Source organism: Entelurus aequoreus, linkage group LG05, assembly GCF_033978785.1.
Source record: "Entelurus aequoreus isolate RoL-2023_Sb linkage group LG05, RoL_Eaeq_v1.1, whole genome shotgun sequence".
NCBI classification, from domain to species: Eukaryota; Metazoa; Chordata; class Actinopteri; order Syngnathiformes; family Syngnathidae; genus Entelurus; species Entelurus aequoreus.
Window position 1 is genome coordinate 667184 of NC_084735.1, and position 18122 is coordinate 685305.

Below are 18122 nucleotides of genomic sequence, written 5' to 3' on the forward strand. Positions count from 1 at the left end.
CGAGTGAAGTGAACTTTATTGACAATTGTAGAACCACCCGTGATGATTAGAAGGCAAGGCCGTCTCAGCTGGAGCCAGAATACCTCGGAATCACTCGCAATTCAAGTGTTGAGGCTGAAATTAAAGGTTTGTGGATCCGACTAATTATCCCCAAAACCAAAGACTCCAATCATATTGTGTTTTCTTTCTTCCAAATCTAATTCAGATGTTATCCAAATTTGAGTCATTTAATCCAAAACATTTGTAAGTTTAAGCAGCAAACTTCCTAAAAAGGGCCAAGAAAGAGTTGTCTCATAGCCAGCTGGCCCGAGCAGAGTTCTCTCCTAAAACACAAGAACTCCAGCAACCGAGACGTCATGACACGATACCGACGGTCTGGTTGAAAGGCACCCTGAAAGGCTGCAAGAAAACAACATAGAAACCGACTTACCTCCAGGAAGCACGTCCCGGCTGGCGTGTTCTCCTTGACGGAGGCATTGTAGAAGCTCCTGGAGAACACAGGTGTGTTGTCGTTAGCGTCCTGTAGCACGATGTCCACTTGAGCCGTAGAGGACAGCGGCGGCCGTCCGCTGTCCACTGCGACCACGGTCACGCTGGGCGCAGGCTCTGACTCAAAATCCAAGGCCGTCGCCGTGGTAATAATCCCCGTGACCGGGTCAATGGAGAACCAGTCGGAGTGAGAGTTTTTCCCCTTCAGGAGGCTGTATCTAATTTCCCCGTTGGGGCCCTGGTCTTTGTCACGGGCAGTAACCTGAAGAACAAACGAGCCTGGATAGACGACCTCTGGGATGGTCTGTTTGTAGGCCTGCTGGTCAAACAGAGGGGGGTTGTCGTTCACGTCCGTCACCTGTATGGTGAAAGACGACTCCGCCCTGAGGGGGGGCGTGCCGGAGTCTGTGGCCATCACCCTGAGGTCATAAGAATCTCTCTCCTCCCTGTCCAACACCTGGTCCACATAAATCAGGTAGATGATGCTGTCCTTTGTTGTGAGCGCAAACTTTCCATCGCCCCCCTCCAGGGAGACGTTGACGTTGGCGTACTCTCCATAGTCTGGGTCGGTGACAGATATGCGGGCCACGTACTGACCCGGCTGGGCCCCCTCGGAGATCCTCGGAGAGCCATCTTCACTGAGAAAGATGATGGTCATGGTGGGCTGGTTGTCATTGTAGTCACGCACATGGATTGTGACAAAAGCGTTGGTCACCTGGGAAAAGGAGATGAAGGACATGTAATTTATCTTCATTTGTTCATGGAGATCACCTCATCTGAGGCCGAGTGTAGAAAGGATGACCTCAGCCATGATGTAAGCGGTGCAGTACCTCGGGCTGGCTGGCGTTGTCCCTGGCCTGGACAACCAGTTCATGCACTCGTTTCAGCTCATAGTCCAGTGGTCTGTTCAGGGTGATGACTCCAGACTTGAGGTCCATGACGAAGTAGCGGTCAGGATCACTCTGACGCCGGTTAATCTCATAAAGCACCAGACCATTGTCACCTTTGTCCTCATCTGCTGCAAACACCTGCACAAATAACCAAAACAAGAGTCTGTTAGTCTACCTGTTTCAGGACACACGCCTCATGAAGTGATGATGAACTCACCTGCAGGATGCTGCTTCCCTGTGGGAGGCTTTCTGAAATGATAGCATGGTATCTGCTCTGGTTGAAGACCGGCGCATGGTCGTTTATGTCAGTCACAGCCACTTCCAGGTTCATGGACCCCACCCTCCTGGGAGAGCCCCCATCAAAGGCCTCCAAGACTAAAAGGTACGACGAGCGTTTCTCCCTGTCCAGCAGTCCGCTGACAACCAAGTCCAGATAAAGCACCTTGTTGGCAGCTCTCTTCGTCTCCAGACGGAACACCTGTCCCACATTACCCTCTCGAATACTGTAGCCTTGCGTGGTCAGCTGGTCCTTGTCCGCGTCGGTCGCTGGCTCCAAAGAAAACCTCGTCCCCTCTGCCGTGTGCTCTGGGATTTTGAGTACAGCTTTCTTTTTAGGGAACGTAGGCTCATGGTCGTTGATGTCATTGATGCTGATTGACACCTCGATGGTGATACCCGTCATAGTCACAGCAATGAAACTGTAGTGGTCCCTCTGCTCGCGGTCCAAGCGTCGCGCCGTGGTTATGATCCCCGTGGTCTCATCGATGTTGAGATCACTCCCCACACCTGTTCCCTCGTGGTCCGAGATGAAATAAAGACTCGCTGTCTCACCGGGCGGCAACCCGGCACTAATGTCCCCGACGATGGTCCCCGCTGGCTGCTCCTCGTCCAGCTGCAGCTCCAGCGCACCGAGGACGGCGGACGACTGAAGCAGGACCAGAGCGATGAGCGGCCGCCACCATCTGCAAAGGCATGAGCGCAAAGACAGTCCGCTGGGCCGCCATCTTGACCCTTCTCTTCTGCAATACATGGCTCGGCTACACCTGGGACAACACAATAAGACACAAATCAGAACTGTATCAAAGGATTTGCATCATGAAACATTTCAGACAGAACATTCTGGATGGATCAGGTGCGTCCGCCCGAGCTTGGAATCGAAACTCTGAATCTGTCGTGATGGGAATGCAATAATAAAGAATATTTATCAAAAAGTTCATGATTTATGGAGCAGGAACTTTTTGGACCGATCAAAGCAAGTCCCAAGGGGAGCACAATAAAGACCGCGGGCATCCACCGCCTCCGTCCTCATGTTGTAACGTCACGGCTCCATCCTTTTTCGCGTGAAATGGCCTTGCTGACAGCGATGGATCGTGTGCCTGGTCGGGTGACGGCGGCTCGACTCCTAAACTCGAGCAGGAAAACATCAACGCGTGTCAAACATCCAAGACGGAGGATTTATCTGCGGCCGTGTTTATCATCCACTCCAAAGGGGTTTCGCAGCAGATATACAGCTCGGCCCTTCAAATATTTACACACCGTTCAAGATGAGAGCAACCGTTTGGGTTCTTCCTTCTCATGTTTTTGTGGGGAGATTTATTAGCCGTGTAACTTTTCAAAACATCCCGCGATGAAGGGAACCATCCCAGCCCATAACTCCTTCCTCATGGACTTCAAGCGTGGAGATCCAGCAGCCTGACGATGCTGCAGTGATGACTTCAGGGACTTAATGCACGACAACTTATTAATATCATTTTAAAACGGGTCGACGCGTTGCAGGTGTTGGAGTCATCGCACCGCACCTCCCACAGCGCTCGTATGATTCGAGTCGGTTGGCACGAGGAATGTCCGCACATCTGCTGCACAAAGAATCCTGACGTCCAGCTGAGGCTAGCAGCCGATTGCTGGGCTTGATTGTAAGCATTCGGCTCTTGGAAGGCCAAAGTCCGTGACAAATTGTTGGACACGGTGGTCTTCAAGTCTGGACTCAATGGAAATGAGGAGTTTGAAGCGTGGAGTTCACGTGAACCAGGAACACTGATTAACCTCGGTCCGCAACACTTTAGGAACCTGCGCTGGACATCAAGTTGATATTTCGGGCTTTTAGCTCAATGCTTAGTACTCTCAGCAAATGTAACATATTTTACATATACATCTTTCTTGTGGACCGACTCCAGTACTCCTGTCTTACAAGGCTGCATGCCACGAGGGACCGTGGCAAAAATGTCCAAATATATTCCTATCAGTAACAGAGCAGGAAGGGGCTAAGTATACGTTTGCGGTAAAATTGTCATCTGAAGCCCCCTGTTATTCATTAATGAACATTTTACGCTTCTTGGCGCAGAACGGGAGAGGAAGCCCTGGTCACAATGGAGTGTAGTTACATGCTTTACGGGATATAATGCTAACAACACTTGGGAAAGTTAGCACCCTTGCAGCAGCTGCACTGAGGTTGCAAACATCCCATTTAATTGGATTTTTATTAGTTCGTGGGGGAGAATATGCTTCCGTTTTCCGTCTTTTTCGGAACGGACTACACTATTTATTCACACACGGAGAAGTACCAGTATCGATTCCCAGATACGGGAACATTAGTTATGCGAACTCTGTTTTATGTCAATTTTATTCCCCTTTTGTACGAATTTGAAATTGTTGTGATGCTAATTTTAATTAGCCTGTCAATGGGATTGTCCATTGTACGTTAGCATCAAGCTAACGGCACAACTTCTTTCCTGTATGGTTTCTTATGCTTTTTAGTTCCCATCAGGCTGTGTTGTGGATTAAACATGCACCTTACATGTTCCTGCACTTCACGTGTGTATTTATGTACTTGCTTAACGGGATATAATGCTACCAACACTTGGGAAAGATTTTTATTAGTTCTTGGGGGAGAAATTGCTTCCCTTTTCCGTCTTTTTCGGAACGGACTACACTATTTATTTACACACAGAGAAGTCCTGAAAATTGGTACCGGTATCGATTCCCTGGTACGGGAACATTAGTTATGCAAACTCTGTTTTATGTCAATTTTATTCTCCTTTTGTACGAATTTGAAATTGTTGCGATGCTAATTTTAATTAGCCTGTCAATGGGATTGTCCATTGTATGTTAGCATCAAGCTAACGGCACAACTTCTTTCCTGTATGGTTTCTTATGCTTTTTAGTTGCCATCAGGCTGTGTTGTGGATTAAACATGCACCTTACATGTTCCTGTGTATTCGTGTACTTGCTTAGCGGGATAAAATGCTAACAACACTTGGGAAAGTTAGCACCCTTGCAGCAGCTGCATTAAGGTTGCAAACATCCCATTTAATTGGATTTGTATTAGTTCCTGAGGGAAAAATTGCGGAACGGACTACACTAAAAACATTTAATTTCCCGAAAGCCTGCATTTTTGTATGAATGTGCCCTAGTACGGTACCTGGGTTGCGTGGGATGTCATGCCCAGTCGCAATTTGGTACTGGGCCATCACTCCAGCAGGACTGAGAGCAGAGGCAGCCAAACTAATGCCAATGCCAAAAAAAGCAAATGACTCAATAAAACGCTCAAACCAGAAATGTGCTAGTTTGATGCTAATATACATTGGCTTTGCAATTGACATGCTACTGATTAGCATTATCGATTTTACATGGCGATTTCCCCACCCTCCAAATGTGTTAATGAAAACTACAACTAAGATGTACATTACAATCAAACAGCTGGTGCGTAAGGAGAACATTACTTACAGTATCAACACGTTTTAGGGCACGACAAAAGACTAGATTCCGGTAAAACTGACCTGACTAGCCAACACACCATAAACTATAGTAATTGAAAATTAATTTGATACTTGCAAATGAGACTCAGAAATATCTGATAATAAATGACGATACAAAAACTTGACAGCAGTTATCTTATTCAGCTCATTTTAAATGTTGCAATAAAAAATATATATCTATTATCAAATACAATGTGTATTTATTTACACACAGAGAAGTACCGAAAATTGGTACCGGTATCGAATCCCAGGGACGGGAACATTAGCTATGCCAACTCTGTATTATGTCAATTTTGTTCCCTTTTTTTTACGGGTTTAAAATTGTCACAATGCTAATTTTTATTAGCCTGTCAATGGGATAGTCCATTGTATGTTAGCGTCAAGCTAACGGCACAACTTTTTTTTCCTGTATGGTTTCTTATGCTTATTTCAGTTCACATCAAATTTTAGGAAGCATTAACAAAAATGCTCCAAATGTGTTAATGAAAACTACAACTAAGACGTACATTAGAACAATTTCCCGTGTGGATCATTAAAGTTTGTCTAAGTCTAAGTCATTGCAATCAAACAGCTGGGGCGTAATGAGAACCTTACTTACATACTTACTTATTAACACTTTCTAGGGCGCAACAAAAGACTAGATTCAGAAATATCTGACAGCAGTTATCTTATTCAGCTCATTTTAAATGTTCTATTTATTTACACACAGAGAAGTACCGAAAATTGGTACCGGTATCGATTCCCAGGTACGGGAACATCAGTTATGCCAACTCTGTTTTATGTCAATTTTGTTCCCTTTTTTTACTAGTTTAAAAATGTCACAATGCTAATTTTTATTAGCCTGTCAATGGGATAGTCCATTGTATGTTAGCATCAAGCTAACGGCACAACTTTTTTTTTTCTGTATGGTTTCTTATGCTTATTTCAGTTCCCATCAAATTTTAGGAAGCATTAACAAAAATGTTCCAAATGTGTTAATGAAAACTACAACTAAGACGTACATTAGAACAATTTCCCGTGTGGATCATTAAAGTTTGTCTAAGTCTAAGTCATTACAATCAAACAGCTGGGGCGTAATGACAACCTTACTTACATACTTACTTATTAACACTTTCTAGGGCGCAACAAAAGACTAGATTTAGAAATATCTGACAGCAGTTATCTTATTCAGCTCATTTTAAATGTTCTATTTATTTACACACAGAGAAGTACCGAAAATTGGTACCGGTATCGATTCCCAGGTACGGGAACATCAGTTATGCCAACTCTGTTTTATGTCAATTTTGTTCCCTTTTTTTACTAGTTTAAAAATGTCACAATGCTAATTTTTATTAGCCTGTCAATGGGATAGTCCATTGTATGTTAGCATCAAGCTAACGGCACAACTTCTTTCCTGTATGGTTTCTTATGCTTATTTCAGTTCCCATCAGGTTCTGAATGATTAATTGCTCAGGAAAGCAACTTCTGGTTTCTTGGAAATGGCCTAGAATTTTTTTATTTTTTTTAATGTATTTTTGTTAAGAATTAAAACTTAAATATTTGATGTATTTTGGGAATGATGAATCCATTTATCTCCCTCTTTGACGCTACCGTCCACTTGCATTGGGACTTTGCTGTGGAAGCGGACTGACTGGGGACAAACGCTCATATAACGGCTAAGTTAAAAAAGACTTTTAATTTGAAAAAAGACTTTTGTTGATGCTTCCTGAAATCCACACCCGAGCAAATAAAACGCCGTGATTTAATGTCCAATGAAGTCGCCTTCCCTCCGCCCGTGACCGCGTGCAGTAGTTTACGAGCCCCCCGAGGAGGACAGATTAACAAGGTCTATGGCTCCCCTGGGGGACGGGAGGGGGGACACGGACACCGGCTCCTACGCTACGGTCGCTGACCCCAACATCTGGAAGGCCTCGCAACGCCCGCAGCCAGCCGCCGTCTGCACGCGCGCATTCCTTTCCATTCCGCTTTGGACGCGGACCCGAGCGGACTTTGGCCGGGCGAGCGGGGGCCAAACACGCCCACCGAGCGGGGGCCAAACACGCCCACCGAGCGGGGGCCAAACACGCCCACCGAGCGTCCTCACGGGAGGTCGGAGCGGATGGAAAGAGCGAAGACGCCGCGGCGTTGAGGAAGCATGTGTTCCGGTCTCGGAAAGTGTCCACACCGGTCTCCCTGTCGTGGCTCCCTCTGGTGGCAGTCTAAGGAACAGCTGATTGTCAAGTCAAAAGGACAATATAACGTGCAGGCTAGCGACTTGTCTTTGATTCCCGGCCTTTTTGGTTACTTTGGACCCGGACCCGGACCAGCTGTTAGCATGCTAATGTTAAAGTGCTAACTTTTTTTTTGCACATTTTACACTTTTTTCTATAATTCCACAGCTCTAAAGTCACATAACTTGGGATGTGAAACATGCTAACTGTTAGCATGTTTGTGCTAGCTTTTTGAGCAAATTTTGCAACCGTTTACCCTAGAGTCATATTACTTGGTATGTGACACTTGTTACCTGTTAGCGTGCTAACGTTAGCATGCTAGCCCGCTTACATTAAAGTGCTAACTTTTTTTTTTTTAATTTTACACTTTTTACTGTAATTCCACAGCCATACACCTTAGTCATATAACTTGGTATGTGAAACATGCTAACTGTTAGCATGTTTACGTTAGCATGCTAACATTAATGTGCTAGCTTTTTGGGCTAATTTTGCAACCGTTTACCCTAGAGTCATATTACTTGGTATGTGACACTTGTTAACTGTTAGCGTGCTAACGTTAGCATGCTAGCCCGCTTACATTAAAGTGCTAACTTTTTTTGTGCAAATTTTACACTTTTTTCTATAATTCCGCAGCCATACACCTCAGTCATATAACTTGGTATGTGAAACATGCTAACTGTTAGCATGTTTACGTTAGCATGCTAACATTAATGTGCTAGCTTGTTGAGCTAATTTTGCAACCGTTTACCCTAGAGTCATATCACCTGGTATGTGACACTTGTTACCTGTTAGCGTGCTAACGTTAGCATGCTAGCCCGCTTACATTACATTACTTTTTTTTTTTTTAATTTTACACTTTTTACTGTAATTCCACTGCCATACACCTTACAGTCATGTAACTTGGTATGTGAAACATGTTACCTGTTAGCATGTTAACATTTACGTGCTAGCTTTTTCAGCTAATTTCACACTTTTTTCCTGTAATTCCGCAGCCATACACCTTACAGTCATGTAACTTGGCATGTGAAACATGTTACCTGTTAGCATGCTAACATTTATATGCTAACTTTTTCAGCTAATTTCACACTTTTTTCTATAATTCGACAGCTCTACAGTCACATAACTTGGGATGTGAAACATGCTAACTGTTAGCATGTTTGTGCTAGCTTTTTGAGAAAATTTTGCCACTGTTTACCCTAGAGTCATATTACTTGGTATGTGACACTTGTTATCTGTTCGCGTGCTAACGTTAGCATGCTAGCCCGCTTACATTAAAGTGCTAACTTTTTTTGGGGAAAATGTTACACTTTTTTCTATAAATCCGCAGCCATACACCTTAGTCATATAACTTGGGCTGTGAAACATGCTAACTGTTAGCATGTTTATGCTAACATAAATGTGCTAGCTTTTTGAGCTAATTTTGCAACCGTTTACCCTAGAGTCATATTACTTGGTATGTGACAAAACAAAAACAAATCATAAAAATTGGTACGTGACACTTGTCAACTGTTAGCATGCTAACAGTTAAAGTGCTAACTTTTTTTTGTAAATTTTACACTTTTTTCTATAATCGCGCAGCCATACACCTTAGTCATATAACTTGGTATGTGAAACATGCTAACTGTTAGCATGTTTACGTTCGCATGCCAGCATGCTAACATTAATGTGCCAGCTTTTTGAGCTAATTTTGCAACCGTTTACCCTAGAGTCATACAACTTGGTATGTGACACTTGTTACCTGTTAGCGTGCTAATGTTAGCATGCTAGCCCGCTCACATTAAAGTGCTAACTTTTATTTGCAAATTTTACACTATTTACTGTAATTCCGCAACCTTACAGTCATGTAACTTGGCATGTGAAACATGTTACCTGTTAGCATGCTAACATTTACATGCTAACTTTTTTCAGCTAGTTCCACACTTTTTTCTGTAATTCCACTGCCATACACCTTACAGTCATGTAACTTGGTTTGTGACACATGCTATATGTTAGCACGCCAGTGTGCTATATGTTAGCGCGCCAGCATGCTATCGTTAGCACACATGCTAAATGTTAGCATTTTTATGATAAGCATAGATAAATAATAATAAATAATACAAATAAATAATGAAGGAATTATTCATGAATTAATTAAATTCTTGTCACTTGATTTATGATCTAAATAGATTTGTTTTGTCAATTAAATAAAAATTAAATAAATAAATAATAATGAAATAATATTTTTTTTATATAATACATATATTATTATTGTGGTATTATAAATAATACAAATAAATAATGAATAATTGATTGAAGTCCAGTCTTGTCACTTGACTTGTGATCTAGATTGATTTATTTTAAAGTTCAATGAAATAAAAATAATAAATGTATAATAAAATAACAATAATTAAATTAAATTATTTTTTATACAATAGTACATTTATTATTATTATTGTATTATAAATAATAACAGTTAATAATGAAGAAATTATTCATTCATTCATTAAATTGAAATCCAGTCTTGTCACTTGACCTTTTTCATAAAATAATAAAATTAATAAATAATAATAAATAAAATACAAATATTGTATATATAACATAACATATATTATCATTTTGTATTATTAATGATCAAATAAAAAAGTAATTAATTAATTGAACTGCAACTCAGTCTGGTCACATGACCTCAGCCCTCAGACAAAACCAATAGAGTTGTTGAAGTGACAGCTGACAGAAACAAGGACATGGCGGACGTGTCACACCTTTTTGTGTCTCAAAAGCAGCCGGGTTCTTGCCCCAGTCAGTCATGTGACCCCTCGTCCCTCCACGCTTCCTTAGCGAGCGACAGCTGCCGGGCGGCGGGAATGTCGGGGTCACGTTACGCGCGGCGGGGAATGAGCATGAAAATAGCAAAAAGGCTTATCGCCTGCTGACGCTAGCTAACCAGCTAACTAGCTAACCAACTAACCAGCTAACTAGCTAACATCCAACAAACTAACCAGCTAACTAGCTAACAGACAACTAGCTAACAGACGTTGTTGTTGTGAGGACCATAGGAATTGGAGAGCCTTCATGAAAAAGACATGAGACACACGAGATGGTGTTGGTGAGGATGTCTCACTCGCCTCACTTATTATAATCCCAGAAGGCATAACTTTATGACAATAACCAAGTTGAGTGACACGTGTCATGTTGTTCATGTCCACACACTTTTGACAGAAAATGCTGTTGGTTGACTTCCATCTTGCAGCAGAGCACCTTTTGTCAAATTGACAATCTTTGACTTGCATTCTTGGAAGACCGTTCTTAAAGACAACAGAGCAGTCTTGTCAAATAAAGGATCTTTGAGTCGCATTTTTTTTTTTTTTTTTTGCAGTGGGCCTATGTGTGTAAAAGCAGCAAAGTGCTCCTGTCAAATAAAGGATCTTTGACTAGCATTTTCTGAAGACTGTTCTTAAAGACAACAGAGTACTCTTGTCAAATAAAGGATCTTTGAGTAGCATTTTATTTCTGCAGTGGGCATATGGCTGTAAAGGCAGCAAAGTGCTCATGTCAAATGAAGGATCTTTGACTAGCATTTTTATTTTTTTTCCCAGTGGGCCTATGTCTGTAAAAGCAGAAAAGTGCTCCTGTCAAATGAAGGATCTTTGACTCGCTTTTTTTTTTTTTTTGCAGTGGGCCTATGTGTCTAAAAGCAGAAAAGTGCTCCTGTCAAATGAAGGATCTTTGACTAGCATTTTTGGTAGACTGTTCTTAAAGACAACAGAGTACTCCTGTCGAATAAATGATCTTTGAGTAGGAATTTATTTTGATTTTGATTTTTGATTTTTTTGCAGTGGGCCTATGTGTGTAAAAGCAGCGAAGCGCTCCTGTCAAATGAAGGATCTTTGACTCGCTTTTTTTTTTTTTTTGCAGTAGGCCTTTGTGTCTAAAAGCAGCGAAGTGCTCCTGTCAAATAAAGGATCTTTGACTAGCATTTTTTTCTGCAGTGGGCCTAAGTCTGTAAAAGCAGCAAAGTGCTCCTGTCAAATGAAGGATCTTTGACTCGCATTTTTTTTTTTTTTTTTTTGCAGTGGGCGTATGTGTGTAAAAGCAGCAAAGTGCTCCTGTCAAATGAAGGATCTTTGACTAGCATTTTTGGAAGTCTATTCTTAAAGACAACAGCATACTCTCGTCAAATAAAGGATCTTTGAGTAGCATTTTTTTTCTGCAGTGGGCCTATGTGTCTAAAAGTAGCAAAGTGCTCATGTCAAATGAAGGATCTTTGACTCGCCTTTTTTTTCCAGTGGGCCTATGTGTCTAAAAGCAGAAAAGTGCTCATGTCAAATAAAGGATCTTTGACTAGCATTTTTTTCTGCAGTGGGCCTAAGTCTGTAAAAGCAGCAAAGTGCTCATGTCAAATAAAGGATCTTTGACTCGCTTTTTTTTTTTTTTGCAGTGGGCCTATGTGTCTAAAAGCAGCAAAGTGCTCCTGTCAAATGAAGGATCTTTGACTAGCATTTTTTTCTGCAGTGGGCCTATGTGTGTAAAAGCAGAAAAGTGCTCCTGTCAAATGAAGGATCTTTGACTAGCATTTTCGGAAGACTGTTCTTAAAGACAGCAGAGTACTCCTGTCGAATAAAGGATCTTTGAATAGGAATTTATTTTGATTTTGATTTTTGATTTTTTTGCAGTGGGCTTATGTGTGTAAAAGCAGAAAAGTGCTCATGTCAAATAAAGGATCTTTGACTCACATTTTTTTTTTTTTCTGCAGTGGGCCTATGTGTCTAAAAGCTGAAAAGTGCTCCTGTCAAATGAAGGATCTTTGACTAGCATTTTTGGAAGTCTGTTCTTAAAGACAACAGCGTACTCTTGTCAAATAAAGGATCTTTGAGTAGGAATTTATTTTGATTTTGATTTTTGATTTTTTTGCAGTGGGCCTATGTGTGTAAAAGCAGCAAAGTGCTCCTGTCAAATGAAGGATCTTTGACTAGCATTTTTGGAATACTGTTCTTAAAGACAACAGAATACTCTTGTCAAATAAAGGATCTTTGAGTAGCATTTTTTTTTTGCAGTGGGTGTATGGCTGTAAAAGCAGAAAAGTGCTCCTGTCAAATAAAGGATCTTTGACTAGCATTTGTTTTTTCTGCAGTGGGCCTATGTCTGTAAAAGCAGAAAAGTGCTCCTGTCAAATAAAGGATCTTTGACTAGCATTTGTTTTTTCTGCAGTGGGCCTATGTCTGTAAAAGCAGAAAAGTGCTCCTGTCAAATGAAGGATCTTTGACTCGCTTTTTTTTTTTTTTTGCAGTAGGCCTTTGTGTCTAAAAGCAGCGAAGTGCTCCTGTCAAATAAAGGATCTTTGACTAGCATTTTTTTCTGCAGTGGGCCTAAGTCTGTAAAAGCAGCAAAGTGCTCCTGTCAAATGAAGGATCTTTGACCAGCATTTTTTGGGGGGGGGGCAGTAGGCCTGTGTCTTTAAAAACAACACAGCATTCCTATGCAATAAAGGATCTTTGACTAGATTTTTTTAAATACTATGTCTTTTAAAAAACAGCTGAACGCACCTGTCAAATAAAGGATCTTTGACTGGCATTTGTTTTCTTTCTGCAGTAGGCCAGAGTCTTTAAAAATAGAAAAGTGATTCTATAAAATAAAGGATCTTTGTATCACTACCATTTGTTTTTTGTTTTTGTTTTTTATTTTGTAGTTGGCTTTTGTTTAAAAATAAAAATAAAAAAAAGCACAACATTCCTGTCAAAGAATCTTTTGTCTATTTTTTATTTGTATTTTTTTGCATCCTGTCTTTAAAACAGCCGTGCGCTCCTGTCATATACAGGATCTTTGACTAGCATCTTTTTTTGTACAGTTTGCCCTTAAACACAGCACAGGATCTTTGACCAGCGATTTTGAAAGACAGGTCTTAAAGACAGCACAGATTTCCTCTCAAATAAAGGATCTTTGGCTAACATGTTTTTTTTCCAGCTTGTTTTTAAAACAGCACAGAGCTTCGGTTAATTAAATGATCTTTGTGTAGCCTTTTTTCAATATGTTTTTAAGAAGAAGAAAAAAACCGAGCGCTTCTGCCATTTACAGGATCTTTGATTAACATTTTGAAAGACAGCTCCTAAAAATAATAATGAAGGATCTTTTATTTTTCTTTTTTTTTTCCATTAAACCGCAAAGCGCTCCTGTTTTATAGAGGATCTTTGATCTGTGTTTTCATGAATCACTTTATTTATGATTCTATTAGGCATTCCACAATGCTTCACCCGGGATGTGAATCACCTCCAAGTAATAGTAGTCAATGGTGGCCATGACGACAGGCAGCTGCCATGGCAACCAAGCATCCCTGAGGGGTGTGACTAATGAAATGTGCTGCAGTCTCTTCTTGTCAATGACAATCTCATCATGTTATTGCAGCCTATACACATATCTATATGTCAATATTATTATATATTATATGTCAATATTATATGTCAATATTATTATATATTATATGTCAATATTATATGTCAATATTATTATATATTATATGTCAATATTATATGTCAATATTATTATATATTATATGTCAATATTATATGTCAATATTATTATATATTATATGTCAATATTATATGTCAATATTATTATATATTATATGTCAATATTATATGTCAATATTATATGTCAATATTATTATATATTATATGTCAATATTATATGTCAATATAATATATTATTTGTCAATATTATATGTCAATATTATTATATATTATATGTCAATATTATATGTCAATATAATATATTATTTGTCAATATTATATGTCAATATTATATGTCAATATTATTATATATTATATGTCAATATAATATATTAATCAATATTAGATGTCAAAATTATTATATATTATATTTCAATATGTCAATATAATATATTATTTGTCAATATTATATGTCAATATTATATGTCAATATAATATGTGTCAATATTATATGTCAATATAATATATTATATGTCAATATTATATGTCAATATTATTATATATTATATGTCAATATAATATATTTGTCAATATTATATGTCAATATTATTATATATTATATGTCAATATTATATGTCAATATAATATATTATTTGTCAATATTATATGTCAATATTATATGTCAATATATTATATATTATATGTCAATATAATATATTTGTCAATATTATATGTCAATATTATTATATATTATATTTCAATATGTCAATATAATATATTATTTGTCAATATTATATGTCAATATTATATGTCAATATAATATATGTCAATATTATATGTCAATATAATATATTATATGTCAATATTATATGTCGATATTATTATATATTATATGTCAATATAATATATTTGTCAATATTATATGTCAATATTATTATATATTATATTTCAATATTATATGTCAATATAATATATTATTTGTCAATATTATATGTCAATATTATATGTCAATATATTATATTATTATATATTATATGTCAATATAATATATTTGTCAATATTATATGTCAATATTATTATATATTATATTTCAATATTATATGTCAATATAATATATTATTTGTCAATATTATATGTCAATATTATATGTCAATATATTATATGTCAATATAATATATGTCAATATTATATGTCAATATAATATATTATATGTCAATATTATGTGTCATTACTATTATATATTATATGTCAATATAATATATTATATGTCAACGTTATAATATATGAATGTCAATAGTATACATCATATGTCAATATTAGAATATATTATTATGTCAATATTATTATATATGTCAATATTATTATATATTATATGTCAATATTATAATATATTAATATGTCAATATTATATAATATATGTCAATATGACATATTATATGTTGAATGGATGGATGGATGTCAATATTATAATATATTAATATGCCAATATTATTATATATTATGTCAATATTATAATACATCAATATGTCAATATTATTATATATTATATGTCAATATTATAATATATTAATATGTCAATATTATATAATATATGTCAATATGACATATTATATGTTGAATGGATGGATGGATGTCAATATTATAATATATTAATATGCCAATATTATTATATATTATGTCATATTATAATACATCAATATGTCAATATTATTATATATTATATGTCAATATAATATGTCAATATTATAATATATTATATCTCAATATTATAATATATTAAAATGTTAATATTATTATATATTATATGTAAATATTATTATATATTATATGTAAATATTATTATATGTCAATATTTGTATATATTATGTCAATATTATAATATATTATATGTCAGTATTATAATATATTAATATGTCAATATTATTATATATGTCAATATTATAATATATTAATATCTCAATATTATTATATATTATGTGTCAATATTATTATATATTAATATGTCAATATTATTATATATCAACATGTCAACATTATAATATAGTATATGTCAATGATCTAATACATTAATATGTCAATATTATTACATATTAAAATGTCAATATTATTATATATAATATGTCAATTTTATTATATATTATATGTCAATATTATAATATATTAATATGTCAAAATGATGTGTAAATATTATACAGTATTATCATTGAGAATCTCTTAAAGGTCGAACTGTTGATGCTTTAAACACACCTTAAAGTGGACTTTGTGTGTGTGTGTGTGTGTGTGTGTGTGTGTGTGTGTGTGTGTGTGTGTGTGTGTGTGTGTGTGTGTGTGTGTGTGTGTGTGTGTGTGTGTGTGTGTGTGTGTGTGTGTGTGTGTGTGTGTGAGGTCAGCTTTCCGACGTTTGTCCAGTTTGACTTGGCAGGCCCAAGAAGGAAAGAACAACATGTTTGTTGAACACAATCAGTGACAGATCAAATCTACAGGATTCTTGAAGGAAGACATTTGAAGGAAGACATTTGAAGGAAGACATTTGAAGGAAGACATTTGAAGGAAGACATTTGAAGGAAGACATTTGAAGGAAGACATTTGAAGGAAGACATATATTATTTTTAAAACATGATTTATAAGCGTGCTAACCGCTGCTGTCACCGCCATCTTGGATTGTATTCAACACAAAGCAATAATGAGCGTTACAAATCACCTCTGGCCATTTGGAGATAGCATCAACATCAATAGACTTCTTCACTTGGCTGATAAAAACGGGGGAAAACGACTGAAAATGTTCAACAATGGTGGGGGGAGGGGGGGGGGGCGAAATGAGGGGGGTTGACCTCAGCCATCTTTTTGTTTTAATGACACAAAATCAGTAGAGTTCTTGAATAGGTGGAAAGTAAATAAAAAAAGTAACAGATAAATATGGGAAGAAGCAATTTAAAATAAAAGAAAGACCTCGCTCCAATTTCACTTTTAAGACATTGAACAGCTTTAAAAATCAACAGGGTTATAAAATTAAATCAAAAAATATTAATTAGTAAATGAAAAAAAATGGAAAATACTCCCCCAAAAAATCAACAGGGTTATAAAATAAAATAAATAAGTAAAAGAAAAAAAAGAAGAAAGCAAATACCCAGAAAATAAGCGGGTTCATTAATTTTTTTAAATAAATAAATAAATGTAAAAAAAATCAGCAGGGTTATAAAATTACAAAATAAATGGCTAAAAAATTATTTTAAAAAAAATTCACAAAAAATCAGCAGGGTTATTAATTAAAACAATAATTAAATAAGAACATATAATTTAAAAAAAAAATACCCAAAAGACCAGCAGGGTTGGTTATAAAAATTTTAAAAATAAATAAATAAGCAAATTTAAAAAAAAAAATAAAAAAAAATCCCCCAGGGTTATAAAATCAAAAAAAATAAGTAAATGAAAAAACGAATTAAAAAAATAAAAAATACCCCAAAAATCAGCTGGGTTATAAAAAAAAGTTTATAAATAAATGAGTAAATGAAAAAAAATATCCCAAAAATCAGCAGGGTTATAACATTTAAAAAATATATATAAATAAGTAAATGAAAAAAAAGATTTGAAAAAAAAACAAAAAAAACCCTTTATAAATCATCAGGGTTATAAGTCTAAAAAATAAATAAATAATTAAATGAAAACAAATAATTAAAAAAAACACCCAAAAGACCAGCAGGGTTATAAAATTTTAAAAAATTAATAAATAAGCAAATGAAAAAAAAAAAAAAAAGGAAAAAAAATCCCCCAGGGTTATAAAATCAAAAAAAATAAGTAAATGAAAAAACGAATTAAAAAAATAAAAAATACCCCAAAAATCAGCTGGGTTATAAAAAAAAGTTTATAAATAAATGAGTAAATGAAAAAAAATACCCCAAAAATCAGCAGGGTTATAACATTTAAAAATATATATATAAATAAGTAAATGAAAAAAAAGATTTGAAAAAAAAACGAAAAAAAACCTTTAAAAATCAGCAGGGTTATAAGTCTAAAAAATAAATAAATAATTAAATGAAAACAAATAATAAAAAAAAACACCCAAAAGACCAGCAGGGTTATAAAATTTTAAAAAAAATTAATAAATAAGCAAATGAAAAAAAAAAAAAAAAGGAAAAAAAATCCCCCAGAGTTATAAAATCAAAAAAAATAAGTAAATGAAAAAACGAATTAAAAAAATAAAAAATACCCCAAAAATCAGCTGGGTTATAAAAAAAAGTTTATAAATAGATGAGTAAATGAAAAAAAATATCCCAAAAATCAGCAGGGTTATAACATTTAAAAAATATATATAAATAAGTAAATGAAAAAAAAGATTTGAAAAAAAAAACAAAAAAA

The 18122-nt window shown here is 36.0% G+C and overlaps 1 protein-coding gene across 1 annotated transcript in view; it reads right to left on the reverse strand.

Moving 5' to 3' along the window:
- The window catches only part of LOC133649999 (protocadherin-16-like), a 126505-nt gene that overhangs the window by 106324 nt on the left and 2059 nt on the right, over positions 1-18122 (reverse strand). The window contains exons 2-4 of the mRNA XM_062046724.1: positions 1597-2422; positions 1320-1517; positions 431-1204 (exon numbers count right to left, since the gene is read on the reverse strand). Of these exons, the coding sequence (XP_061902708.1) occupies positions 431-1204; positions 1320-1517; positions 1597-2422 (1798 nt within the window). The remainder of the gene's footprint in view (positions 1-430; positions 1205-1319; positions 1518-1596; positions 2423-18122) is intronic.